The sequence below is a fragment of the Alexandromys fortis genome, unplaced genomic scaffold, assembly GCF_014885135.2.
Source record: "Alexandromys fortis isolate MF-2015 unplaced genomic scaffold, M_Fortis_MF-2015_v1.1 scaffold_27, whole genome shotgun sequence".
Classification (NCBI taxonomy): domain Eukaryota; kingdom Metazoa; phylum Chordata; class Mammalia; order Rodentia; family Cricetidae; genus Alexandromys; species Alexandromys fortis.
Genome location: NW_026067952.1, coordinates 4,767,193 through 4,793,192, shown reverse-complemented (window position 1 = coordinate 4,793,192; position 26,000 = coordinate 4,767,193). Strand labels below are relative to the sequence as shown.

At 49.6% G+C, this 26,000-nt stretch overlaps 1 protein-coding gene across 12 annotated transcripts in view; it reads left to right on the top strand.

Moving 5' to 3' along the window:
• Positions 1-19,446, top strand: part of L3mbtl1 (L3MBTL histone methyl-lysine binding protein 1) — a 37,548-nt gene extending 18,102 nt beyond the window's left edge. For 6 of the 12 annotated variants that reach the window (XM_050150918.1, XM_050150911.1, XM_050150921.1 and 3 more), the window contains 14 exons: positions 3,377-3,465; positions 3,918-4,022; positions 4,738-4,873; positions 5,184-5,275; positions 6,727-6,878; positions 7,343-7,419; positions 8,138-8,223; positions 8,388-8,498; positions 8,898-9,012; positions 9,382-9,481; positions 9,652-9,849; positions 9,958-10,007; positions 12,638-12,795; positions 13,183-16,909. In XM_050150918.1, the coding sequence (XP_050006875.1) occupies positions 3,377-3,465; positions 3,918-4,022; positions 4,738-4,873; positions 5,184-5,275; positions 6,727-6,878; positions 7,343-7,419; positions 8,138-8,223; positions 8,388-8,498; positions 8,898-9,012; positions 9,382-9,481; positions 9,652-9,849; positions 9,958-10,007; positions 12,638-12,795; positions 13,183-13,389 (1,676 nt within the window). In that variant the 3' untranslated portion in view covers positions 13,390-16,909. Of the gene's footprint in view, positions 1-3,376; positions 3,466-3,917; positions 4,023-4,737; positions 4,874-5,065; positions 5,276-6,726; positions 6,879-7,342; positions 7,420-8,137; positions 8,224-8,387; positions 8,499-8,897; positions 9,013-9,381; positions 9,482-9,651; positions 9,850-9,957; positions 10,008-12,637; positions 12,796-13,182 lie in introns of all 12 variants that reach the window. The other 6 variants (XM_050150914.1, XM_050150915.1, XM_050150913.1 and 3 more) reach the window with 6 other exon arrangements.
• Positions 19,447-26,000: the final 6,554 nt, after the last annotated feature.

Here is a 26,000-nt window from a genome sequence, read left to right as displayed (position 1 = left end):
ATTCTGTAAGCCCAGGCTGGCCTGGAACTCACCTTGCATCTCAGGCCAACTTTGCCTCTGCCTCCACAGAGCTGGAATTATACGCATATACCACCATGCTCAGCTTAGAAACACTTTCTTAACGGAAGTTCCTAAGCCAAATATCCATGCAAAACTCTACAAACCCTTCATTTTGGGGGAGAAGATAGTCCTTGGCTTTCATTAGTTTCTCAGAATAATTCCTCAATAGCAACATGTTCACGGGCAGTGCCCTCAGGACCTAGTCATCTCTCCCCGCCCCATCCCTCTTTTAGACAGGATCTTACTATGTAGCCTTAGATGGTCCATGGTGTTAGCATCCTGTCTGCTGCATTTTCTCTCTCTATCCTCTAGATATTGTCTACTCTGTATCAAGCACTGGCTAGGAGCTGAGCATTCAGAGTGAGCTAGACACCAAGTCTTGCCTAAGGAGGTCACAGTTGCAGAGATGAATATATAGACAAGTAGCTATCATATAACAGTATGATGTATAATATATAATATAACAGTATGTTATATATCATATAACAGGTATTATGTGTAAAGTGTGTAAGTACAAAACTGTTTCACAGGACAACTGCCATGTGCAGTCAGTCATTCCGAGACTTGGTACAGCCATCTGCCCTTTCTCTAGTCGTATAATAAACACTTGCTGAACATCTGTCCCCTGTGAAACCCTAACTAATGCTGCACCTGGATCTGGGTCTTAGAGAGTGAGAAAAAGTTAGGAGGGTGGAAGAAAATTGTGGCGTGGGATACCTGAAATAGAGGCTCAGTCTGTGCAAACTCACAGCCACAGAGGCACTGAGGTTCGTGGTAAAGCATGAGCAGGAGGGGGTGGTTAGTTCCCAGGTGCTGGTTTTGTGTCTGGTTTTGTCCTTTAGTTTGAAATGAGAAGATAATGTGGGGGAAAAAAGAAACCGCCTTACTTCAGAGGTATTTAGAGCAAGGACTAAATGAGGAGGTGGAGACAGACTCAAGAGAGACACAGGAGTTGGAATCAGCAGGACTGGAGGATTCTGGGGAGTAGAGAAGCACACAGGTCGCTGCCAGGTTCCTGGCTGGATGAGTGGATGGAAGTATCACTGACTGGGATAAACAGCACCAAAAAGGCCCCAAGCTTTGCTGTAGTCATTTCCAGGTTGGCTTTGACCAGGCCGAGCTTGCCAAGGGCATCTGAGGAAGCAGGAACAAGCAAAGGAGCACTCTGGAAGCCGGAAGGAATCCGTTTTACAGCTGGCCTCTGTGATGCCTTCATACAAATCATGTAAAAATGCCTCATATTCGTAGACCAGTCAGAAGCGGGCTCCTTCTTTCCTATAGACAGCTGTAGTTGGACTTTCTGGTCAGACTTTCTTTTGGGACTGATTTTGTTTTTTCATGCTCCTGCTCAGGGAGTATAGATGAAGCTGTGTAGAGAGCTAGGAGAGTCCGGGAGAGCTGGCTGTAGCAGAAGGGCTGTAGCAGGAGTCTTACTCGGGACAAAGGATGCCCTGAAGAGATGTGCGCTAGATTTGGCATTGACATCAATCTCCAAGAGAGAGAGTTTGATAGCTTGGTTGATCAGTTGATGAACAAAATATTTGTCTTAGCTCAGCTGGGTCAGGTCATCAGGAGCTCAAGGTTTGGTGCGGTGACTAAGGAATTTAGGCAGCTTTAGAACAAACTTGAGTTCCACTGAGGAATGAACCATCTTCCTGAGCAACAAATCACCACAAGCTGGAGTGACCCAAGGCTGAGTGAGCCAGAGCAAGGAAGAGTTGGGTTAATCTGTCTTGAGTAAGAGCAGGAAGACTCAGTAACCTAACTCTAGTCTTGGTGTTTCATAAGGACCTCTCCTGACCCATGTGTTTCAGAATCCTCACATGCGCCCTATGCTAGATTGTAGAAGGAGTGGTGCTGCCCTGCTCCCAGCCACCCGGCTAGCTTATACCCCGAAATAACAACACACAAATTGTATTCACTTAAACACTGCTTGGCCCATTATATCTAGCCTCTTCTTGACTAACTCTCATATCTTGTTTAACCCATTTCTAATAATCTGTGTAGCACCACAAGGTGGTATCTTACCGGGAAAGATTCAGCATGTCTGACCTGGTGGCTGGCTCAATTGCATCTGCCCTGGAGAGGAGAGGCATGGCGTCTAGCTCACTCACTTCCCTTCTTCCCAGCATTCTGTTCTGTCTACTCCACCTACCTAATTTTCTGACCTATCAGGCCAAGCAGTTTTCTTTATTGATTAACCAATGAAACAACAGATTGACAAATGACCTTCCCACATCACTAGCTGACATCACAAAGCTGAGTCCATTGCCAAAATGCAAGCCAGTGCTTACGCGTCGTTGGGTCTCTGGTTGTCTGTGGCCTTCAATGGAAGGCACCTCAGCTGAGCTGCTCAGCCTACTGGTGGGGTAACTGGTTGTCACAGCTTTTAAAGAGTCCTGTGCAGGACTGGAGAGATGTCTCAGAGGTTAAGAACGCTGGCTGTTCTTCCAGAGATCCCAAGTTCAATTCCCAGGAAGCACATGATGGCTCACAACCATCTATTATGAGATCTGGAGCCCTCTTCTGTCATACAGGCAGAACATTGTATACATAATAAATAAATAAAATTTTTTTTTAAAAAAGAGTCCTGTGCGTGGAGGCCAGGAGCTTACCAGCAGGATCATGTCCCATCCTTCCCGTCCAGGTCCTCTTAGGGTTATGAACAAGACTCAAACTGTAGACTCTGGAAGTACTTCATTCATATCTGTGTGTGTCCCCCACCTCTTTCTCTGTGTGTGTTTGCACATACCCATGTCCGTCCATGAATGCGTGTACCCATCACATACACATACCCTCGGCATGTACATGTCTGGGAAGACTGTGGAATTGGTCTGTGTGCTGGAGCACACTAGGATCACACCCATATCTGTATGTCTATGCCTGTAAGTAGTTAAGAAAACACTCTTTAGAAAGGTTTCTTACTTTTGTGTGTTCTGTCCTTCACTTTTTCCTCCCTGCTCTTCCTCCTACTCTTCCCTTTGTGAGCTTAGGTATCAGTGTGACTAAGTCCTCTGGCTCAGGCTTCATCACTAATCCTCACCCTGCACATGTCCAAGGACAGCGTGGCTGATACTTTGTGATCTTAGTTGCTGTGTAATCCAAAGGGCAACTGCTGACAGTGGCTTGAGGGTGGAGGAGAAACAGAATCTGTGACCTCGCCTCAGGTCTGAGCCCCCTGTGCCTGACACTTGCCTAGCTGAGTGTGGCAAGATGTCCGTGTGGACAGACAAAGGTTTGCTTGTAGAACTTAGGGGAAACTGAGGAAGATTGTACATGCCTTGACAGTAACAGCCTGCCTGTTTTGTCTTTGCAGTGTCAGAGGAGAAGAAGGAAGGCTGGTCCTGGGAGTCCTACCTGGAGGAGCAGAAGGCTGTCACTGCCCCAGTCAGCCTCTTCCAGGATGTGAGTTGGACAATTTCAGTCTAAGGAGATTTTATCTTCTCAATTCGGGGACTCACCACCAAGCGCAGGGCTTCTAGTGTTTTCTTCTGGACAATCCTTGACATACTAGCAAGATGAAAATGTCTAGAGTTGAAAAGAGTATCCTGTAAGGGACTTCCTGGGTGGGAAGTCATCTGCTGACTTGTGGGTTCTGGTATCTTTTCTGCAGTTTAACACTGACCTCACCATGAGGTAGGTGGTAGAACCCTTACCTCTAGCCCTGATCCAGCCCTTCAGAATAGTGCTGCAACTCTCTCGCCCTCTGGGGACCCCTTGCAGGACAGATCCCCAATAAGTCACCCTTTTGAGGCCAGCAGGCAGATGGGGCCTATGGGAGCTCCTTCACCCCAAGCCCATGAGGCAAGGATAAGGCTGGATGGAAGCCGGGTCCTCTCCACTCTGTGCGTTGACAGTCCCAGGCAGTCGCCCCTAACAAGAATGGCTTCAAACTGGGCATGAAGCTGGAAGGCATTGACCCTCAACACCCGTCCATGTACTTCATCCTCACCGTGGCAGAGGTGAGCTGGAAACACCCTCCCAGTGTCTCAGTGTAGAGTGATGGAGCCCTTGTGGGTAGCGGTGAGAGGCACTGCTTTACCTCAGGGAGCCCAGACAAACAAGAGGATCCATTGGACTATAGGGAAGGCTAAAGGCAAAGACTGGGAAGCAGACGGGGAGCAGCGGGACACTGGTATCACTAAATAGTATAAGTTGTCTTTGCTGGGGGGTGGGGTAGATGTAAAAGATCCAAAAGGCAGGGATGCCATCTTGAATCAAATAGGGCCCTGTCCTCTAGGAAGGGAATCTGTGAGATGGACACAGCAGTACAGGCCATGGGCTTGCAGATCAAGGAATATTCCATTTGGCCTAAGTGGGCAGGGAAAGTGTAGGAAGGTCTATCTGCCGCCACCTGTGTTTGAGCAGGAAATTGCAAGCAGATGCAGCAAAATGGTCCCTGGGGCATGGGATGTTGTGAGCAGAGCAGGGTACACTGAGAGTGTACGGTGAGAGAATATGGCTAAAGGAAAGAGTCCAAGGGCATGGGATGACCTGTAGTACTTTCTGCTTCCTGTCTGGGGCTTAGGAGGGCAGCAGACCCATCATGCCCCCTCAGCACCCAGGGCGCCTGCTAGCATTGGATCCTTAGGACTGCAGGCTGGACCAGGAAAGGCGGAGGAGTGGGAAGGCGGTATCTGCTGGCACTGACGTGCCTCTGACTCTTGTCACAACCAGGTGTGTGGCTACCGCCTGCGCCTGCACTTTGATGGGTATTCTGAGTGCCATGACTTCTGGGTCAATGCCAACTCCCCTGACATTCATCCTGCTGGTTGGTTTGAGAAGACTGGCCACAAGCTGCAGCCTCCCAAGGGTAAGACCTCCCTGGGTTATCCCTGGAAGACAGTGAGTCCCCAGACTCCCTTACTCCCTTCAGGTCACCCTGCATCCCACATTTTTTTTTAAAGCCCAAAACCTTGGCCACTTTCTCTGTCCCATTGTGATACAACTCCACCCTGAGGCTTCTAAACTCTTTGAGTGTTCACCAGGTCTCATCTTCCTTTAGCAGAGGGGCCCTGAGGGTTTGGGGGACCTCAGACCTGCCTGTTTCTACTTCATTCCTGGGGTCCTCACCATGGCCCAGCCTCTGCACAGCGTTCTCTTCATTCCCCCGAGGGGCCCAGGTTACAAGGCAGAGGAGTTCAGCTGGAGCCAGTACCTGCGCAGTACAAGAGCTCAGGCAGCCCCCAAGCACCTGTTCGTAAGCCAGGGCCAGGTGAGTATCTGGGCACAGGTGAATACCACCCTCAGGCCAGAGTCGCTGCAGCCAGCGCAGGGGATCTGGGCACAGGTGAATACCACCCTCAGGCTAGAGTCACTGTAGCCAGCGCAGGGGATCTGCTCTGCAGCTTAGTGGAATGAGGTCAAAGTCTGTTCTGGCAGCCTTCCTCTTTGCTTATGTTCCCACCAGCTCACCTCCTGGTGTTAATCTGCTCAGAGGCGGTGGCGGTGTGAGCAATTAGTTAAGTATCACATAACCCCAAGCAAAGGGTCTGAGAGATAGGGAGCTCCCATTGAAAATATTTCCATACTGGGGGCTGGCTGTGCATCTTAGTAGCGTGTCCCTTGCCACCATGACCATATTGAAGGGTCAGGGACTCATGATTGCTGTTGACAGGGACAGTTACTCTCCCATTCCAGTCCAGCTCCAGAGACCTTATTTGGGGTCAAGAGGTGGTTAATAAGGGCCCACCTCCTAGTCATGGGAAATGCAGATATTTTATAATACTTTTTTTTGCAGGGTGGTTGTTTCTCTGTGTAGCTTTGGAGCCTGTCCTGGAACTCACTCTGTATAGCAGGCTGGCCTCGAACTCACAGAGATCCGCCTGACTCTGCCTCCCAAGTGCTGGGATTAAAGGCATGCACCACTATCACTTGGCAAAATTATTATTATTAATGTGTGTGTATCTGTGTCAGAGAACAACTCCCCTTTTTGTTTTGGTTTTTTTTTTTCTTTGTTTCAAGACAGAGTTTCTCTGTTTAGTCCAGGCTATCCAGGAATTCACTCCATAGATCAGGCTGGCCTTGAATTTACAAAGATCGGCCTGTCTCTGCCTCCTGGAGTGCTGGGATTAAAGGCGTGGGCCACCTTTGTCCAGTCTGGAAATGCGGATTTTTAAGTCAACTGTTTGACCTCTGGCCCTGGCATTAACTGCTTTGTGTTCTGAGTCACAGAAGTCACTTCTAGGAGGAGAATGACTGTCTTAGACAGGCGCTTAGAGATGAGGAAGTGCTGTCTTTGAAGCTTCTGTTTGTGGCAACCATGCAATACTAGTTCCCTGGTCGCTCCCTGCTCCCTGCTCCCTTCAGGGGTGGAACACAGCAGCCCTCCCTCCCCCACCACCCAACTACTGCCCCAGCTGCCTCAGGCAAGCCTGGCTAGGCTCATTAGGGTAGGGGAGACTTGTCCTCAGCCTGCTGGGACTTTGGGGTAAATACAGAGCCTCCTGACAGTCCCTGACCTTCTCCCACAAGTCATTACACTTGGAGGACAGAAGTCCCTGTGTGGCCCAGAGCAGCCCTCATTCCCTGCCTATTTCTCCCTGGTGCCCACTTCCCACCTCCAGGCATCCGTGCAGAGAACCTGCTCCTGCGTTGGCTAGCAGCTCCAGGCTAGTTCCGGCCACCCTGGCCCCCGGGCTGTGACAGCCCTCTTCTTATTCCTAGAGTTCTCCCCCAGTGGGCTTCCAGGTGGGCATGAAGCTGGAGGCTGTGGACCGCATGAACCCATCCCTCGTCTGTGTGGCCAGTGTGACCGATGTGGTAGATGGCCGCTTCCTGGTGCACTTTGACAACTGGGATGATACATATGACTACTGGTACTGGGACTTGCTGGGGAAGAGGCACCAGGGGAGGAGGCATCCCCTGTAGGACCTCAGACACCATGTGGCCCTACCCAGTTATTCAGATATTGCTCTGGATTTGGCGGGGGGGGGGGGGGGGGGGGGGGGGGGGGGGGGGGGGAGGATAGCAAGCTGTCCTGGATTTAAGCTGAGTCATGGGTTACAAAGCTCAGTGTTTCCTACTTCATCAGAAAATACCTTGATTAAGAGGTGTGTGAACGTGCACACACACGTGCATGTACACACAACATAAATCTTTATTAGCTCTTATGATGTGATAGAGTTTTCAGTCCATGTGGCAATTTTCTGACCCAATGTTAATCACCCATGTCCCTCTCACCAAGAAGGAGGCTGAGGAAGTCCCCGGTGCCATGCTATGGGGACAGCAGGCTCAGCCCTCCCCCGTTCTCCTAGGACAATGACGTACTCTTGGGTTTCAGGTGTGATCCCAGCAGTCCCTACATCCACCCAGTGGGCTGGTGCCAGAAGCATGGAAAGCCGCTCACCCCTCCACAAGGTGAGGTTGCTGCCCAGCGTGCATCCTTCCCAGGCTGGGCCCTCGCTTCCTCCCTGTCTCTTAGCATGTGAGACTTGGTCCCTGCACCTCCTTAGCAAGCCCTTTAGGACAGGGTAGGGAGCAGATTGGGCCTGGAGCCTTGACATTTGGGGTTTAGGAAAGGAAAGTTAGATGGCTCCCTCAAGCATGCAGGGGTTTAAACAAAGGACGTAGGTCCTTTACTTGGGACCACTGCTGGCCCAAGTGTAGCAGAGGTTTGGATAGGACTAAGAGCAATGGGGCCATAAGTGATGAGAGCTAGGATTCCAACAACCCTGAGCTCTTGTGGTCCCGTGGGTTTAGTTCTCACCAGGACCCATCTGCCCCAGGACAAGCATCTAATTGTGATCGCAGTCACATGGCGGAAGTTTCTTCTCTAAGTGTTTCTGCCCCTTCCATGTTCTTTTGTTTGTTTTGTTGCTGTTTTTTTGTTTTGTTTGGTTGCTGTTGTTTTTTTGAGACAGGGTTTCCCAGTGTAGCCCTAGCTATCTTGGAACTGGCTTTTTTGACCATGTTGGCCTCAGATTCCTAGAGATACGGCTGCCTCTGCCTCCCGTGTGCTGTAATTAAAGGTGTGTGCCACCACCCCTGGCTTCCTTCCATGTTCTTGATCCCAACTGGGGACAGAGTTCCCTGAGCCATCTGGCTGGCTCAGCTATTGCTCTCACCTCCTTTCCAGACTATCCAGACCCTGATAGCTTCTGCTGGGAGAATTATCTAGAAGAAACTGGGACCTCAGCTGTGCCCACTTGGGCCTTCAAAGTGGTAAGTGGACTCGCGACTTCCCTAGAGCTGAGTTTAGGAAGACGAGGTCCTGTCAGTCAGCCAGTGGACGGCCTCGGCCAAGACAGTCCTCCCTGTGGCTCTCTTCCTGGAGCTTCAGCTCCTCAGAGCTGGGCCTTAGCCTCAAAGCACCTCTCTCCCCACAGAGACCCCCTCACAGCTTCCTGGTCAACATGAAGCTGGAGGCTGTGGACCGCCGGAACCCAGCACTGATTCGGGTAGCCAGCGTGGAAGATGTGGAGGACCATCGGATAAAGGTGGCTCTGGGACCCTAGGCCTGGGGGAGTGGACAGGTCAGTGGGACAGGAATTCTCTAGAATGCTTAGAGGTCAGGGCATGGCATGAACTAGGAAGCTGAAGACCCCAGACCTTTCTTTCCTTATCTGTGATTCACTGTTGTAGGCCTGGAAGGGTCCCTTTTCCTCTACAAGCCTTAATCTTATCATCTGTAAAATGGGTCTAATAACCCTTGTCCTACACAGGGACTTAATGGAGATGAAAACACGTGGCTGAGAACAGTTACTGTATAGATGCCCCCTGTATTCATCTCCAAGATCTTGGCCTAGGCATAGGGAGCACGTCGGAGCCCAGAGCACCTCCTGACTGAGCCGGGCTCCACGAACAACACTTGACCCCCAAGGGCCTTTCTTTCCCAGCTCCACTTTGATGGCTGGAGTCACAACTATGACTTCTGGATCGACGCCGACCACCCGGACATCCACCCTGCAGGCTGGTGCTCCAAGACAGGACATCCCCTGGAGCCTCCTCTCCGTGTGTACTCTCAGGACACGCTGCTAACTTTCCCTTTCCACCAACCTCTGACAGCCCTCCCAGGCGGGGCTCCAGTGCCCGCAGTGAGCCTGGGATGCCCAGCCCCCTACCCCCAGCTCTTTCTGCCTCACTAAACCAAGGCATGCCCGCAGGTCCCAGCAAAGTATGAAAAAGTCAAACCTTCCTTCCCTAATGGTAGCTGATACCTGATGGCAGGAATGGGCACAGCTTGGCTCAGGGCCTGGTCTCCAAGGAACTAGTTCTGGGTACTGACCCCTCCTTCCCCACTACATGCACACTAACTATCCCTTCTTTGTCCCTTTCTCCTGTCTCCAGGACTCCATGCTGACTTCTCTTTTGCCCCTGTAGGGCCCAGAGAATCCAGCTCTGCCTCACCCGGGAGCTGCCCCACGCTTAGCCACAGGAGCCCGCCCCACACAAAGCCCTCCAAATACAGCTTTCACCAGCGGTAAGTAAAGCAACAGCCGAGGCCCAGAGTGAAGCAGGTATCGTTCAGGGAAGAGTCTTTTACAGCTGTGGAGCGAGACCCATCAGCATTCCCCAGGACCCAGGGCCAAGGTTAGGGGGGGCTTGGTAGAGACAAGTGGGTCCACCCAACTAAAGCCTTCATCTCCCCAGGAAGTGCCCTACCCCTGGCTGTGATGGCTCTGGCCACGTTACAGGCAAGTTCACGGCTCACCACTGCCTCTCTGGCTGCCCGCTGGCCGAGAGGAACCAGAGTCGGCTGAAAGCGGAGCTGTCCGACTCAGAGACGGCAGCCAGGAAGAAGAACCTGTCTAATTTGTCCCCAAGGAAGAAGCCCCGCCATCATGGCCGGTGCGGAGGCCAGGGAGTCAGGTCCTGGGCTTCACGGGTGTGGGGCCTCGTGTCTTCTTGGGCCAGCCACTGATCCTCTGCTGCGGGCCCCGGTCCCTCTCTCTCCAGGATTGGACGTCCTCCAAAGTATCGCAAGAGTCCACAAGAAGATTTTCAAGGTGAGTGAGTCCAGTTGACAGAGGATGCTGAGCAGGGGGCCTGTGATTGATGGAACCAGACACCAGGGCAGCGGGATGATACCACAGGGGGCAAGAGCACAGGATGAAGCCTGAGTGGCCAAGGCTTCTGGTTCTACGGACTTTCTAGGAGTCTGTGGAAAAGGGGGTGGGGGGCTGGGTTTCCACAAGGTGGAGCAATGGCCCTGCTCCATTTGTCTGTGGCTCTAAGCTTCCTCAGGGAGACCATGGCTGTCAGTCGTATGACCTTGAGCAAGCCACTTTCCTCACTTGAGAGCATAGGGAGTCACTGGCTGAGCTGACGATGGTGGCTACTATTCCCGTTCACTGAGCCAGAACTGTGATGAGCACTTTGTAGCTGCCTTCTCCCGCTCTCCAGCCTCCCACTGTGTCTAACTATGGAGGAATGGGAGGCTCAGAGCCGAAATCATTTGCTCAGGGTCATTCACCTTCTGAGGGGCTGAGCTGGAATTCAAACTTGGACCTGATGTCTGCCACAGGGCATTAGGCTAAAGCCCTGTACCCTAGTGTCATCTCAGTGCTCATTCCCCTTGGGTTCATTTGTGTGGATTTATGTAACAAAATACCACAGCCAGGGTGGCCTGAAGAGCAGGCATGTATTCACCTCACAGTTCTGGAGCTGCAGGTGTCTGGATTGCTATCTTCTCAGACCTTTCTCCCGGTGCACAGACCACTGGCTGCTTGCACCCTTGCTGCTCTGTCTTGTGTGAGCATCCCTGGTGTCTCACACCAGATTCCCTGAGCCTGGCATCCTCAGTCAGATACTGAGAATTGTAAGAGCTCACGGCACGGTGTGTTCAGCACAGCTAACTGCACACCAGTAGGAAGCTCGTGCCTGGAATACATCCCCACCTCGGCTTCTCTCTTTACTGTTTCCTCCTGATGGAAACAGAAGATAGTTTTTGTAGCCTCAGGTCTGAATGCCAAGCATCTTGGCTGACGTCTGGGTCCTCCCTAGAAAGCTATCCCAGCCAGGGTCAGGCTATAGTAGGCCTCTCTCCTGCCTGCCATGGTACTTTGGTCAGCTCCCATGTGCAGGACTACATTCTAACCACCAGAGGGCACCTCCTGACTGAATGTGGAGGGGTTGGGGGGTTGGGGGAGTGAGTGATGCCAAGGTGTGTACGTGGAGGTCAGAGGGCAACTTTGTCACGTCTGTTCTCTCTTTCTACCTTTATATGGGCTTGGGGAATCTAGTTCAAGTTCTCAGGCTTGCACAGCCTATACCTTACGTACCTTTACCTGCTGAGCCCTCTCTCCAGCCCCTAAGTCAGTCTTTCCAGTGGTTACATCTATGGCCAAAGGAAAAGGGAGGGACTCAGGCCTCACCCTGGCCCCTAAGGCATCTCAGGGACAGAGCCCAGGTCTCTCATCTCCACAGAGGGCTGTCTGTTGTACCGGCAGGCCTTTAACCAGGAAGGGACCCTGGCTGCAGCTCCCCTTCTAGAAGAGACCCCTCACACCATCCATGGTAGACCTTGATGCAGGGTCCAGATGCGCACGTGACCGTCCCATCAGGGAACACCACCTGGCCCTTGGCTGTGCTCATTGCCCAGGTCCCACAAGGGTCACCTCTTTGGAAGAACCTTCTAGCTGTGTGGCTAGATGGTTAAATACAATGCTGTGGCTGCTCACTAGAGTCAGGCTCTGCTCTGGGGAGTAAGATAGGACCCAGGGTACCATCCTTACCTACGGTCCTAAAACATGATCAGGCAGGGGAGGCACAGCTGCTGGGTCACAGCTGGAACTGTTGCAGTCGCAGGGAACAAGCATCAGTGATGCTTCGGTGGCAATGAGCAATGCACAGGCATGGACTGAGATGCAGAGGCTGCAGGAGAGTGGCAGTGGGTCTGTGGTAGGATCCCAGAGGCCCAGGGTGGGACTACAAGGAGCTGAAGAAGCCACGAGGCTAAGGCTTAGGGAATGAGGTGGGGCAGGGTAGTCTGTACCGGGCAGAGGCTGCCATAGAGAAGACGGCGCCGGAAGTGCTGCATTCTGCATCCAGAATTATCAGCAAGCACACCACGTTAGAGCAATTAGCCAGAACTGTGGACCGAGGCAGAGTAGGCCTCCAGGAGAGTGCAGAGGACAGGGTCAGGTTGTCAGCAGTTGAATTGAGTAAAGTCAAAGGGGTGAGTGCCCGGCCTGCTAAGGAGGAAGTCAAAGAGTGGCATCAGATTCCTGAGCGGAAGAGGAAGCAAGCGATGGCAGCCTGTGGCTGGACAGCTGATAAGAACTCATTCTCTGGGGCCAGAATGACCCTACTCAGAGTCCAAAAGGGCTTCAGAAAGGACACAGAACTCAGTACTGCTGTCGGGGATGAACTCGTTTGAATGTAAGGGTTGTTTGATGCCACCAGCTCCAAGAGAGAACCCTCACAGGGCCCAGAGTGCTGGGGTTACTCCACACAGTGGGTGCCGAAGCCTGCAAGCAAGCAACCCATTTGGCCAGCAGCATACCAGCTCACCCACGTGGTTCTGCAGGCTCTCAGGAGGGGTCCTCACCCTGTCCGTTGTGCCAGCCAGTGTCCCCTGTGTCCTAAGTGTGAGCTCTCCCTAGTGCTCACACTTCTCCCTGCTTCTCCCTTCTAGCCCTTCCTCCCAGTGTGGTGCACCAGTCCCTCTTCATGTCCACCTTGGCCACCCACCCCGATCGCTCATTCTCTCTCTGCTGGGAGCAGCACTGCAAGCTCTTGCCAGGAGTAGCAGGTATCTCAGCCTCCACGGTCTCCAAGTGGACCATTGAAGAGGTATGGAGTCTTTCCTTAGCCTCTCCCCCTCTTCTTCCTGCCCGCTAGACCACACCCCAGGAGGGGGCTCAGGCTAGGGCTGGCTCAGATGGAGCCTCCGCCTTGGGCTCATCCCTTCCTATGCGCAGCCCCTTTAGCGGCACAGCAAGGCTGACCAAATCAGACCTCTTATGGTGGATAGAGAGGGTGGGTCCTGTCAGTCAAGCTGGGACTCTAGCAGGACAGACATACTTTAAGGAACAAGAGACCTTCCCTCATGTACCACCATACAAAGACATGAGGACTTCCTAAGGCTAATAAGAAAGAAGCTGCTGATATAATCCAAGGGGCCCCAAGACCATGTAGACTTACCCTCCCCTGGTTAAGGCATCTCCTTTGATTTCCAAGGTCTTCGGCTTCGTTCTGACCTTGACGGGCTCTGAGGACCAAGCACGCCTCTTCAAAGATGAGGTAAGGTACCAGTGCAGAGGGACAGAGACAACGTTGCTGCCATTGAGATGGCGGAAATCCATTACCCTCACCAGCATTACCCGAGCCCGAGAGGGACCTCTAATGCCCTGCAAGGCAAGACCAGTCATGGTCGCCCGTGTCTGAGAAATCGTGCAGGGACTGTGGCCCTGCTTGGAGACACTGTGTTCAGATCCCCTTTGGGAAGGAAGATGTGTCCTGAAGAAGGAATCCATTTGCTCTCATGCTGTCTTCCCCGGGGCTGTTTGAATTGAAGTGTTTTACAGTTTGGGGTGCTGGGGGGCAAACACAGCTTCAGCCAGGCCGAGCAGATACTCTACCACTGAGCTGCATCCCTGCATACCACTGAACCCAAAGCAGATATTGGGTGGCGTAGGTGTAGATATTTGTTGCAGAGATCCCAACACACGAAAGTTAACTGATGTGGGAGTCTTCTGTTTTGTGTTGATTTCATTGGTTAAATAAAGAGACTGCCTTGGCCCTTTAATAGGACAGAAAATTAGGTAGGCAGAGTAGACAGAACAGAATGCTGGGGGAAAGAAGCCGAGTCAAGCAGTCGCCATGATTCTCCCACTCCAGACAGACGCAGGTTAAGATCTTTCCTGGTAAGCCAGCTCGTGGTGCTACACAAAATATTAGAAATGGGTTAGATCAACACGTAAGAGCTAGCCAGTAAGAGGTTAAAACTAATGGGCCAAGCAGTTTTCTTTATTAATTAACCAATGAAAGCAACAGATAAATACAAGACCCATCTCCATCATTTCCCCTTTTTCTGTCTAAACAAAAAAGAAAGGCGTTCACTTTAATTAACACCCAAGAGCTTAGGGAAGATATGAAGCAGTGGGTTATGGGAAAACGAATGTCGGGTTGAAGACAGCCTGGGCCAGAATCCTAGCTCTCCCAGTTTGAACCGCTTGTCTCTGAGCCCACATCCTCCCGTTTTTAAGATGGAGGTCGAGCAAGTGCACTGAGGGCTGCCTGGCAGGTCACTGTGAACTTTAGAAACCAGGAGCGAGTCCTCACTGCAGTGTAGCTACATGATCACATCACTGGCCTGTGTGTACATCTATCAGGCAACTTTATAGAGTCATATAGAAATCCCACCACTATATCAAAAGCCCAGTACAGGTGAGACCTCTAGAAATGGTTGGTAGTCTGATTTTGTGTGCACAGTTGCCCCTAAATAAAGAACTTTCTTCATGACTCTCTTAATCTGTAGAATTTGAGAGTAGAAGGAGCCCTCAAGTGTGTTTGAGTCTTCCTTCCAAATCAACAGAAGCAGTCCCTAGCCCAAGGACAGTGTGGGCTCAGCTGCCTAAATCTGTGCCCTGTAAGAAAGATGGATGTCTGTAGCCCCAGCATGGTCTCCCTCTTCCTGTCTGGATGTTGGTCTTGCCCCCTGTGTTGCTGATCTTATTTGTGCTTGTCTGGGTGTCTAGCTGGACTCCTGTTTCTAGAACCTTCTGACCAACATGGAGCAAATGCCTGCTCCATGGGTGGCTTGTTGGTTTCACTTTCATTTGTTTGGGGTTTGGTTTGGTTTGGTTTGGCTTTGGTTTTGGTGCTGAGGATTGAGCCCAGAGCTTCTTGCAAGCTAAGGCTGTTCTTTGCCACTGTTCAGTATCTAGGCCCTCCACTCCACCATCCCCAGACGAACTGACTGAGGCGAACACCCAACACCACAAGTTTTATGAATGTGTACTTGAATCCACCTCCATCAAGACAGACCATTCCCATCACACCAGAAAGTTCTGCCTCAGCCCCCACTGGTCAGGCCCCACCCCAAAACATAAGCACTGTGGATCATCGAACCTTTTTTAGCACTGTGGATTATAGCACTATAGGCTGGGCTTGCCTACTCTTAAATTATGCAGTGGGATCAGACAGCAGGGGCGCTGTGGGTCTCTCTCTTCATTCCCTGTAGTGTTGGGGGACCTGTTGTGTAGTGCTGTGTACACTCTCAGTTTCTCTCCACCTAATGAACAGGCTGCAGGCCTCCTGTCCATGGACATTTACATGGTTTCCCCTCCTGAGTCCCATACAACCTCCTTCCTCTGTTCTCTTCCTCTCCCTCCCTCCCTCCTCACACCTGACTTTTCTCCTCCCTGACTAGAATGTGCACTCATCAGCCTTCCGCACACTTGCTTTGTCTGCCCTGGCATGAGGTTGTTAGATTACAGGCACCATCGTGATTCACCCAAGGACTGTGACTCGTGACTTTATACAGTGTTGTTATTGCGCCAGCAATCAGTGGTTGCTCCTCAGGCCATCCACACCCTGCCCATATCCGCATTTCCTGTTACCTCAGAACATTTTAAACAGTAGTTCTTGAGCTAAGTAAAACCCACATAAATTGTTTCAGGTTTTATATAGCTCTTAAATAACCTCCATTCTAGGAAGGTAGCCTTTTTCTTCTTTTTCTCATTTTATTTTTTCTCATGACATTTTTAAAAGTCTAGAAGTGAGGACCAGCAGATTAGCTAAGTGGATGGAGGCACTTCACACCAAGCCTAAAGACCTGAGTTTGATCCCCAGGATTCACATGATGGAAGGAGAGAGCTGACTCCCACAAATTGTCCTCTGACCCCCACATGCATGTCGGGACATGCGCACATCCACATTCACACCCACACCCATATATACACAAAATAAATGATTGTAATAGGAAAAAATTTAATCTAAAGATCAGATCCAAAGGCTTCGTTAGATCCAAGTGTTCTCCGTCTCTCTGATTTGGGGGCGGGAAAAGGTCGGAGGTAACAGTGCACCCCATGCCGCAGCACTCAGAATGCAGCGTCTGTCCAGCTCGCCCTCAGCGGCACTGAGACTGTCCAGTGGGCTCCCATGGCACTGCGATGGGCTTTCTCTTGTCTTTGTTTTGTTTTGGCTGCGGGCATTTCATAAATGTGAGATCACATGTGTAGATATGGAGGCTGTTACCCCGGTTACAGAAGGAGCCCAGGTAGCATTTTTGAAGGACGATTAATGAACGAAACTACTTAGACCACGAGCCTGCCTGGCTTCCTGGGCAGCCTCCCTGCGCCCTGGGCTTAGACAAACCTGGCATTTGGCTCTGTCCTTAGCTGTCACTATTTTGAAAGTCTTAATAACTTTCAAACAAGGGGCTTCACGTTTGCATTAAGGACGATGTCCCGCAACTGTATAGCAGCAGCTGAATTCTCGAAGCTACTGTTTGTAAGGGCTCCAGGGAGGGTTTTCCAGTATAGACGCTGACACAGACCTGTTAGCAGAAAGAGAAAGAGAAGCTCTATGTGTACAGTGGGAGCCAAGCTGTCCTGATTTCCTTCTCCATCCCCATTGCCGTCTTTCTTTCTTCTTTTTCCCTTCCTTGTCCTTCCTCTTTACCCCCTCTTCCTTTCCCACCTGCCACATGCCCCTTCTCCCCTTCCCATCCCCACCTCACATATCTGCCCCTCCCTTCCTCTCACCTGTCCCCCTCACCACCCTTTCCTTCTCCTCCGACTTCCTCCTCCCTCTCCCGCCCCCTCAGATGATTGACGGCGAGGCCTTCCTTTTGCTGACACAGGCGGACATTGTGAAGATCATGAGTGTCAAGCTGGGCCCAGCCTTGAAGATCTATAACGCCATTCTCATGTTCAAAAACACTGATGACACCTTTAAGTGACTGGCCAGGTGGGACTTCCTCCCGCCCTTGCCAGGCTCTCTCCTCAGACGGTGCTCCTTTCCCGCGCCCCTGTCCTCACGGTCTGACCAGGGCTGGCCCTTTCCAGAAGGTGTTTGGGAGCAGACGAGCCTGGGCAAGGGAGTCTTGGCCCTCGGTCCTGGAGCCCATTTGTCTCCAGGTTGCCCCAGTGATGGCATGACTAAACTGAGGCCTGACTGATAGAGAGGAATGCAGGTATCCTGGCACTAGCGCAGCCTGCATCTTCAGTCACCTTGGTTATTGTCTTAGGAGTTAGGAGGAGCTGGGTCCAGCAGGCATCCTCTACTCAGACCTGTGGGGTATTTTTTGGAATCTGTGATTTTTCTTCCCCTTTGCCCTCTCCCCCTTCTAAGAAGTGACCATAACTTTGGCATTCTTATTTTACACAAAAGGTGCCTCCTCTCTTTCCACTGTTGGCTGTGTACCCTTCCTCTGCTGCCTGGTTCCTGGGCAGCCCCTATCATGGTCCAGCCAGACCCCATGGTTCTTCTCCTACAGATGTGTAAGTCTCAGAAATATGGGAGCTTCCCATTGGGAGTCCCTGGCTGTCTTTCCCTTTGCCTCTAGGTGGAGATCCAGAGCCAAGGCACCTTCCTGGACATGTTCCATTGAGGACCACTCAGCCTTGGAGTGGCCACTTCCAGGGCTTGGTTCCCGCAGAGTGAGCAGACGGATGGAGCCCATGTTAAAACAAATGGGGCTCAGGTTCCCTGACGCTGCCTAGACACCAGCAGGCGCAGTCTGCTGGCTGTGGGGAAGATGCAGTCTGGGCTGGTAGGCAGTGCAGGCTGGGATGCCAGACACATTGGAGTCATTGGCCTGAAGGGTATCTCTAGACAGCAAGGTGGCAGCAACATCCTGTCTGTGTCTGTGGATCTCAGCCAAGACATTACACAAGAGTGAGAGGCCCCCGCCAGTCCAGCCTCCTGCCCAGAGAGTGCCGCACTGCCTAGCATACAACCCCTGTGACATCGCATTCGCTCTGTCCCTTAAACACTTCTCATTTTGCTCTTGAGTCTAACAAAGGCCACTTACAGTGGAGAGTTGGAAAGGTTCCCTCTCCAGTCCGAACTCTCTGGTCACTTATGCCCTTCTTGCCACTCTCTAACTGCCTCTCACTGCCAGCTGGGTCCCTGCTGGGACTCGGGGACTTGGACCTTCAGTCTCCACTCAGTTACTGCCAAACTCGCCTCCCAGCCTACATGGGGAGCATCAGAGCCCAGCAGGAGTCACCCTACCCATAGGTGGAAGCCAGTGCCAAGCTTCATCTGGTGCTGAGGTGGGCCTGCAGGCAGAAGAGCAGGGTCATCCCCCAGTGCAGTACACTTGTAAGGTGTGTGTGTGTGTGTGTGTGTGTGTGCACATACATGTTGGTCACTCAACAGTTTCTGTCAGGTATAGGTGTTAGGTGTGGTGTTGGGAATATTAAGGGCTATTTTAAAGCTATGGAGCTTTATTATTTCATCAGAAGTGAGAAAACAAAGGGTCTGTTGATTTCCTGATTTAGCCCTTTGGAGACCTCCCCTCCCTAAGCCTTCTAGGGGGAGAGCCATTTAACACCCAGGTGGCCTCAACCAAGTGGATTGCCTTTCCCTTTCAGCCCTCAAGGGTAACTGAGCACAATCTTTCTGGGAGAACACTGCGCAGGACCGGCCAAGGGAAGGGAGGGTTAGGTTGACAGATGTGACATCATTGCCCCTTTGCTGGGAGTAAAGAGGAGTCAGTCTCTGCTATTTCAACTGTCCGGGTTGCTGTGGAACCTGTCATCTTCTTGTCTTTAGTCTGCCCGGTCACTCGCTGACTTTTCTGAGAAGGCAACAAATGTTCTGTGTTCTTGACTGGGGCTGTAAGACCACACAGCTCCCAGGGAGAGGGACAACAGCCTTTGCCATGCAGCTCGGCCAGTAACAGTTACCTGTGGGAAAAGGCCAGATGGACCAAAGGCCTTGGAGAAGAGGGCTCGCAGGCCTCCCAACTCTGAGACCTCAGCTATTCTGCACTAATATCAGACTCTGTGGAAAGAAATCAAATCAGAAAAAAGTCAAAAGACATCTGCCTTCTGAGCATTCCACCACCCACTGTGTCCCCAGATGAGACCATTGCACCTTGACCTGGGAGCACAGGAGGAGAGGGAGTGGGTGGCTATTTCTGGCACCCTGCGCCCTGGTCTCTAGCAACGCCAACCACTTACACTTTGTCCCCACCAGGCTTCTCCAGCCTCTGCCCAGCCCTGGCTTAGGACAGGGATGAACTTTCTGTTTAATTTCTAAGGCAGAGAGAATGGCCCCAGGATTTGAAAATGAAGCCTGTTTCTACCCTTATTCACAGTGCTAATGATGGAGTTACATGTTTATTCTTGCTGTGTGTGTGTGTGTGTGTGTGTGTGTGTGTGTGCATTCTCAAAAAAAATCCTCTGGTTTAAACTGAAGTGACTCTTGAGAGAGGAAACATTACAAAGAAAATACATTATGATTTGTCTGTGTATTGTAACAACATAAATAAATTCACACATTGAACAGTCTGCAGCCAGAGTCTGTTTCTCTTTTTGTGGTGAAATGCCTAGAACACACAGGCGAACATCAGTGCTGCCATGTCTGAGGAGATCAGTTCCTTCCCTCTGCTGCTAGGTAGAGGTCCTGGTGTTTCAACCTGTGGGCTGTAACCCCTTTAGGGATTCAAATGACTGTTTCTCAGGAGTTGCCTAAGACCACTGGAAAACACAGATACTGACATTATGATTCATAATGGTAGCAAAATTACAGTAATGAAGTAGCAATGAGAATAATTTTATAGTTGAAGGTCACCACAGTGTTAGGAATTGTATTAAAGGGTCACAGCCCTAGGAAGGTTATGAACCACTTTCCTAGAAAATCTGAATTTAAATTTAAAAGATACAGCTTATAAAAAAAAATGCATTCAAAGGAGAAAGCCAAATTGAGAACTCAGTGGAAGGGATTCCCTGCTTAGGAACACTTGCCTCGGAAAATGTCTCATATTCAGCCACCAAGGTAAACAGAGGCTGTGGCCAAAGTGGGTCAGACTGTATCTCAGGCTGACGGGAACTTGGCAGGATCATCCACATGGCACTGGTCTCACAAACAGAAGAGAAGAAAGAGTGACGGGGTAATGGAAGCTTGTTCCAGGGTTCCAGAGAGCTGGGCACCATGCTGTTGGGCCGGATTTTTTTTTTTTTTTTGAAAGGAGGCCCTGATCGCCGTTATATGAATCTATAAGGGTGTACCCCAAATTACAGTGATTTCTGAGGTGCCAGGGCTGTGGCATGCCCACTAAGGACAGATGCAGGTATAAAGTAGCACTAGGCTAAGAGAGAGGTTATCTGTATCTCAGGCAGCAGAGCTGGAGAGGCAGGGCTGCTGAGGGCCATAATATGAGCCCAGATGATTCCACCAAGAGCTCAGGATCCCAGATATGGAGCTGCGGGATTTGGTGTTAGCTGAAGATGGGGCTGTTTAGTAGAGTGCTTGTCTAGCACACAGGAAGCTCAAGATTGTTCCCCGACACCACATGAACCAGGTCTGGATGTACCCCTGCAATTCCAGCACTGGGGAGATGGAGACAGGAAGATGAGAAGCTGCCTGGTGAGTTTGAGACTAGCCTGAGATACATGAGAGCTATTGTTAAGAAAAAAAGAGACGTTCAGTGGTGTTGCAAGCCTTTAATCCCATCTCTCAGGTGGCAAAGGCAGATGAATCTCTGAGTTCAAGGCCAGCCTGGTCTACAGAATGAATTCCAGAACAGCCAGAGCTGTTGCACAGAGAAAGAGAAACCCTGCCTCGAGAAACAAACAAAAACCAAAGAAGAAAGAGAGAGACGATAGTAAGTGTTTAATGGCAATGCACCTGCATGTCTTACAAGTGTAACCAGCTGGGGCTGGAGAGATGGCTCGATGGGTAAGAGCACTTCCTCTCACAGAAGACCCAGGTTCAATTCCCAGCACCCACATGGCAGCTCACAACTGTAGCTCCGGTTCCAGGGGATCTGACGCCCTTTTCTGGCCCTTCACGCACCAGGCACACACATGTTGCACAGATATACATACAAGGAAAACTCATACAATCACTGCTGGGCACATAGAATGTGTGTGTTCAATAAATATCTCCTGAATAAATAAATCTCCACTTTAAAAACAACAGTATAAACAACAGGACTGGGGAGATGACTCAGTAAAATGCCTGCCTAGCATGCTGAAGATCTAAGTTCAAATTCCTGGAAGCTTAGGCCAGCGAGACTAGCCTATTTGATGAGGCCCACGGCTAACACGGGTTTCTTCTCTCTGACCACATGTGTGCAATGCACTCACCCCAGATATGTTTGTTCTTCCACATCCACATAACCACACACATAATTGTTTAAATTAAAAACACGAACAATAAGAACTCCTGGGGTCTGATAACTTGACATTTTATATAATTTTATATAAATGGTCCAGGCCAGAGAAGTCAATGGATCCTTCAGTTTTAAAATTAGCATGAAGCTCTCGTGCAGAAATGTCAGCCTGGAGGGTTCGATTCTACAGTTACCAGAGTGTGCAAGCAGGTGGGAACATGGTAGGAATGCCATGCTCTCACTGGGGCCGTCTCATCAAAACCTTTAACGCCTTTGCCCCCCTGCCCATTCCAAACCATTTGACCAGGAAAATACCAACCATGGACTGCCCAAGAGCGCAGCTTTCTCCTCTGGTGCAGGAACTCAGCAGACTGGACAGATAGGTGTCTAGGTAGACTGATGGCCCCAGGCTTCTGTGAATTGAACTCCTTTGGCTATCTAAGGAGCAGCTGGGCCTTAAGGAGCTTGGCTCCAGCTTTTTTTCCACTTGTTCCTCAAACCCCCATACCATTTCCTCTGCCGTCTTCTCTGTGGCCTCACCAGCTATGTCACAGGAAACAAAGCTTGCACCTCCGTGCCACCTCATCCACACAGTATCTTTCACCCACATCTGTCCTCTTCCTTTCCTGTTACGGTGGAAAAGGTGACTCTTCTTCCTGGAAGCTAATCCTTGACCAGCTCACTGCAATAAAGGAGACAATGACACACAAGGAAAGGCTTTGGAACTTTAAAATGTGATTGCAGAAATAAAATTTTAATACAAGGTTCAAAAATTAAAGGTGAGGACACCTTCTGGAAAGTAGAAGACATGGAGGGGGCACGGTGGCTGCCATCCTGTAATCCTGCAATCGTAAGGTTCAGGAGGCAGAGGCAGGAGGATTGCACAAAGACAAGGCCAACCTGTCTCCAAACAGACAAGACAATGAGAGGAAAATAGAAAAAAATATTTGAAAATCAGCAGACTAGTCAAATATTGAATTATATTAATAAAAAATAAACTAAGGACTGGAGAGATGGCTTAGTGGCTAAGACCCAGAGGACCCACGTTCCTGGACACAAGCATCTGCAACTCTACTTCCAGAGGATCCGACACCCCCTTCTGCCCTCCTGGGGTACCAGATATGCATGTGGTACAGACATACATGCAAGCAAAACATCCACACACATAAAAAAAAATTAAAAAAAAAAACAGAATTGAGATAAGCTAGTCTCCAAATTGAGCGGTCACACTGAGTGCCAGGACAAAGGAATAGTACCAAACTGCAACACTGTAAAATATCAGAGCAATGAGAATAAGGAGAAGATAGGAAGAAGAGCTTTCAGTGGGAGCAACACCAGGGAACAGGAATGATAATGGCACTGGGTTTCTCTGTGGCAATTGCTGAGACAACACGCGGAGCAATTTTAAAGGAAAAGAGAGAGCGAATCTACCATGCAGTAAGCCCCAGAACCAATTACCTGCAAGGAGAGAGAAAAGGGGAAAACAAACATGGTCAAAGAAAAGAGACGTGTGTGCCCAGTGAGGCTGTCAATCAGTCACGAAGGCAGAATATTTACAAGCATGAATATTCATGAGCATCCAGCTCTTCAGCCGTCCACCTCCTGTGCACCTGCCCACGGGTGATGCACCCCATCAGACTCCAAAAGTAGCCGGCCAAGGTGGCACATGCCCAAAATCAGACTAATCTCTGTGAGTTCGGGGCCAGCCTGGTCTGCATAAAAAGTTCCAGACTTGCCAGAGTTACCTGGTGATACCCTATATTAAATACTGCCCTCCCCCCAAAAAAAGGGGACAGATAAAATAAGATTTTAAAGAGGAAGATCCCAGAAATCAAATATGGTTCAATTAAGAAAATCTAGGTTTACCAGGTGTGATGATGCACGCCTTTAATCCCAGGATTTGAGAGGCAAATGGATCTCTGCGTTTGAAACCAGCCTGTTCTACAAAGCAAGTTCCGGGACAACCAGGGCTACACAGAGAAACCCTATCTCAAAAAATCAAAAAGAAAAAAAAAAAAGAAAACCTAGGTGACAGTACATTATAAAACATACAGGGAACATGATAATCTCAAATGACACAAAAAGGCCTTTGACAAGCTTCGACATGAGAAAAACAGAAGAAATCTTACACAATATGGCAAAGGGCATCTGCACAAAGTCCACAACACGTACCGAGCTCCGTGGTGGAAAGCCGAACCTTTGTGTCAAGGGTCAAGAAGAAGACGAAGAGACTCCTGCTGCTTTCGTTGCTGCTGTTCTGCCTTTATTGGATGTTTCAGCAGAGATAAGAAAAGAAGAAAAGGAAAGCCGGGCGGTGGTGGCGCACGCCTTTAATCCCAGCACTCAGGAGGCAGAGGCAGGCGGATCTCTGTGAGTTCGAGACCAGCCTGGTCTACAGAGCTAGTTCCAGGACAGGCTCCAAAACTACAGAGAAACCCTGTCTGGAAAAACCAAAAAAGAAAAAAAAAAAAAAAAAAGAAAAAGAATCCAAGTTTGAAAAGAAGTACAATTATGTTAAAAAAAATAATATGATCTTATTTCTAGAGAAGTCCCAATAAGAACCAGTTAAGCTGCCAGAACTATTAACTAGTTCATCAGAGATGCAAGACAGAAGATTAATCACAAGATCAGTTGCATGTTTATACATCTGCAATGAGCAACCCAAAATGTGTCAGCTTTCCACTGTTGCACTAATTATCCCAAAGCAAAACCCAGAGGGAATGTCTTTTAAAAGTCAGCAACTCTTAATGCCACTGAACTGCACATTAAAGATGGTTAAAGTGGTAAATACCACCATATACATATGTGTGTATAGATATGTCTGTATACACATACATATATACCACAATAAAACAATTTGCATATGTGAGTGTGCATGCACCCCTTCTGGTGCATGTTTGCAGGTCAGAGGACAACCCTGGGTGTTGATCCTCACCTTCCACCCTGTTTGAGACAGGATACCTCTTGTTCACCACTTGTTCACTAAGCTGGCTGGCCTGGGGGCTTCTGGTGATTCTCCAGTGTCCACTTCCTCTGTCCCAGTAGGGGTTCAGTGTGGTGACAGATGCTTGAGCTACTTTGTCCAGCCATAGTGGATTTGGGGGATCAAACTTGTCAGGCTTTTCTGGTCATGACTTTACTCACTGAGCCATCTCCCTAGTTCATAATAAAATATTGTGAGGGGAATTCATAAGATCCATTAAGCAGGCCATTAAACATGAGAGACTCTTGGAGAATTTCCAAAATGATGAGAAAGGAAAGGCCGCGGTGACAGCAGACAGTATCTGTAAAGAATATGAGAATGAGCAGTCCAGAAAGGCGGGAAAGAGCTAAATAAACTCAAACTGACATATTAGGAGGATATAATGTTTCTATTAGAATTGTATATGAAAATATCTAATTCTCAGTAAAGATATTCAATATGTAGTCGATAATCTACCACAATTAGGATAATTATCCTATAATTAAGTCTAATAACTCCATGTCTATCTTAGTTTATGGAAGTACTGTGTATGATCCTTCTATGAGATCACCTGATAAGACACTGAAGATCAGATATCCATCATAAAGCAATATGTGATATATGTATGTTCTCTCTATGTATAATAACCATATATGTATATTCTACAAACAGAGGCAATTTTTCAAGCCATTTGTCTTAATTAAGATTTCTATTGCTATGAAAAACATTGTGACTAGCTGGATGTGGTGGTGCATGCTTTTAATTCCAGCACTCTGGAGGCAGAGGCAGGGAGATCTCTGTACATTCAAGGCCAGCCTGGTCTACAGAGTGAGCTCCAAGATAGCCAGAGTTGTTACACAGAGAAACTCTGTATCAAAAAAAAAAAATTAAGCAAAACAAAACAACAAAACATCATGATTGTGGTGGTATGAAAATGGCCCCCAAATGGAGTGGCACTATTAGGAGGTGTGGCTTTATTGGAACAGGTGTGACCTTGTTGAAGGAAGTGTGTCACTATGGAGGTGGACTTTGAGGGTTTATATATGCTCAGGCCACACCCGGAAGAGACAGTCTACTTCCTGTTGCCTGCGTACCAACAAGTTACAGTTCCTTCTCCTGCACCACGTCTGCCCGTTCCCCATCACGCTCCCCACTGAAAAGTTTTTGTGTCCCAATAAACCTCTCCACCAACGCAATAATCCAAATCAGACCAAATCAAACCAAATTAGAAAAAGCCCATGTTTAATGGATACCAATGCTCCCGGATGGCTTTCCAGCGCCCCAGAGAGGCGATGGGGAAGGAAGACCAGAAGACCATGTGTTTGTTCTCTGGGTTGCTGTTTAAATACCCTGTGAGAGTGGTCTTGAGCATCTCTGAGGAGAGCTTTCTTGGGGGTGGAGTCTGGACTGAGGTGACTCCCAGGGGAGGGGGCTTGGATGGAACTTTCCACCCACACATTCCAGACTCTTTGGGTATACCACCTCAGTTAAATGTTTTTCTTCATAAGGGTTGCCGTGGTCATGGTGTCTCTTCACAGCAATAGAAAACTGACTGAGATAGTGACCAAAAGCAACTTGGGAAGGAAGGGCCTGTTTCAGCTTACACTTCCAGAGAAGAGTCCATCACTCAGGGACGCCGGGCAGGAACTGAAGCAGAGGCCAGGAAGGAGTACTGCTCTCGGGCCTGCTCAGTTTGTTTTACTTTTTTTTCTTTCTTGTTTTTACATCCTAACTAAAGCTTCC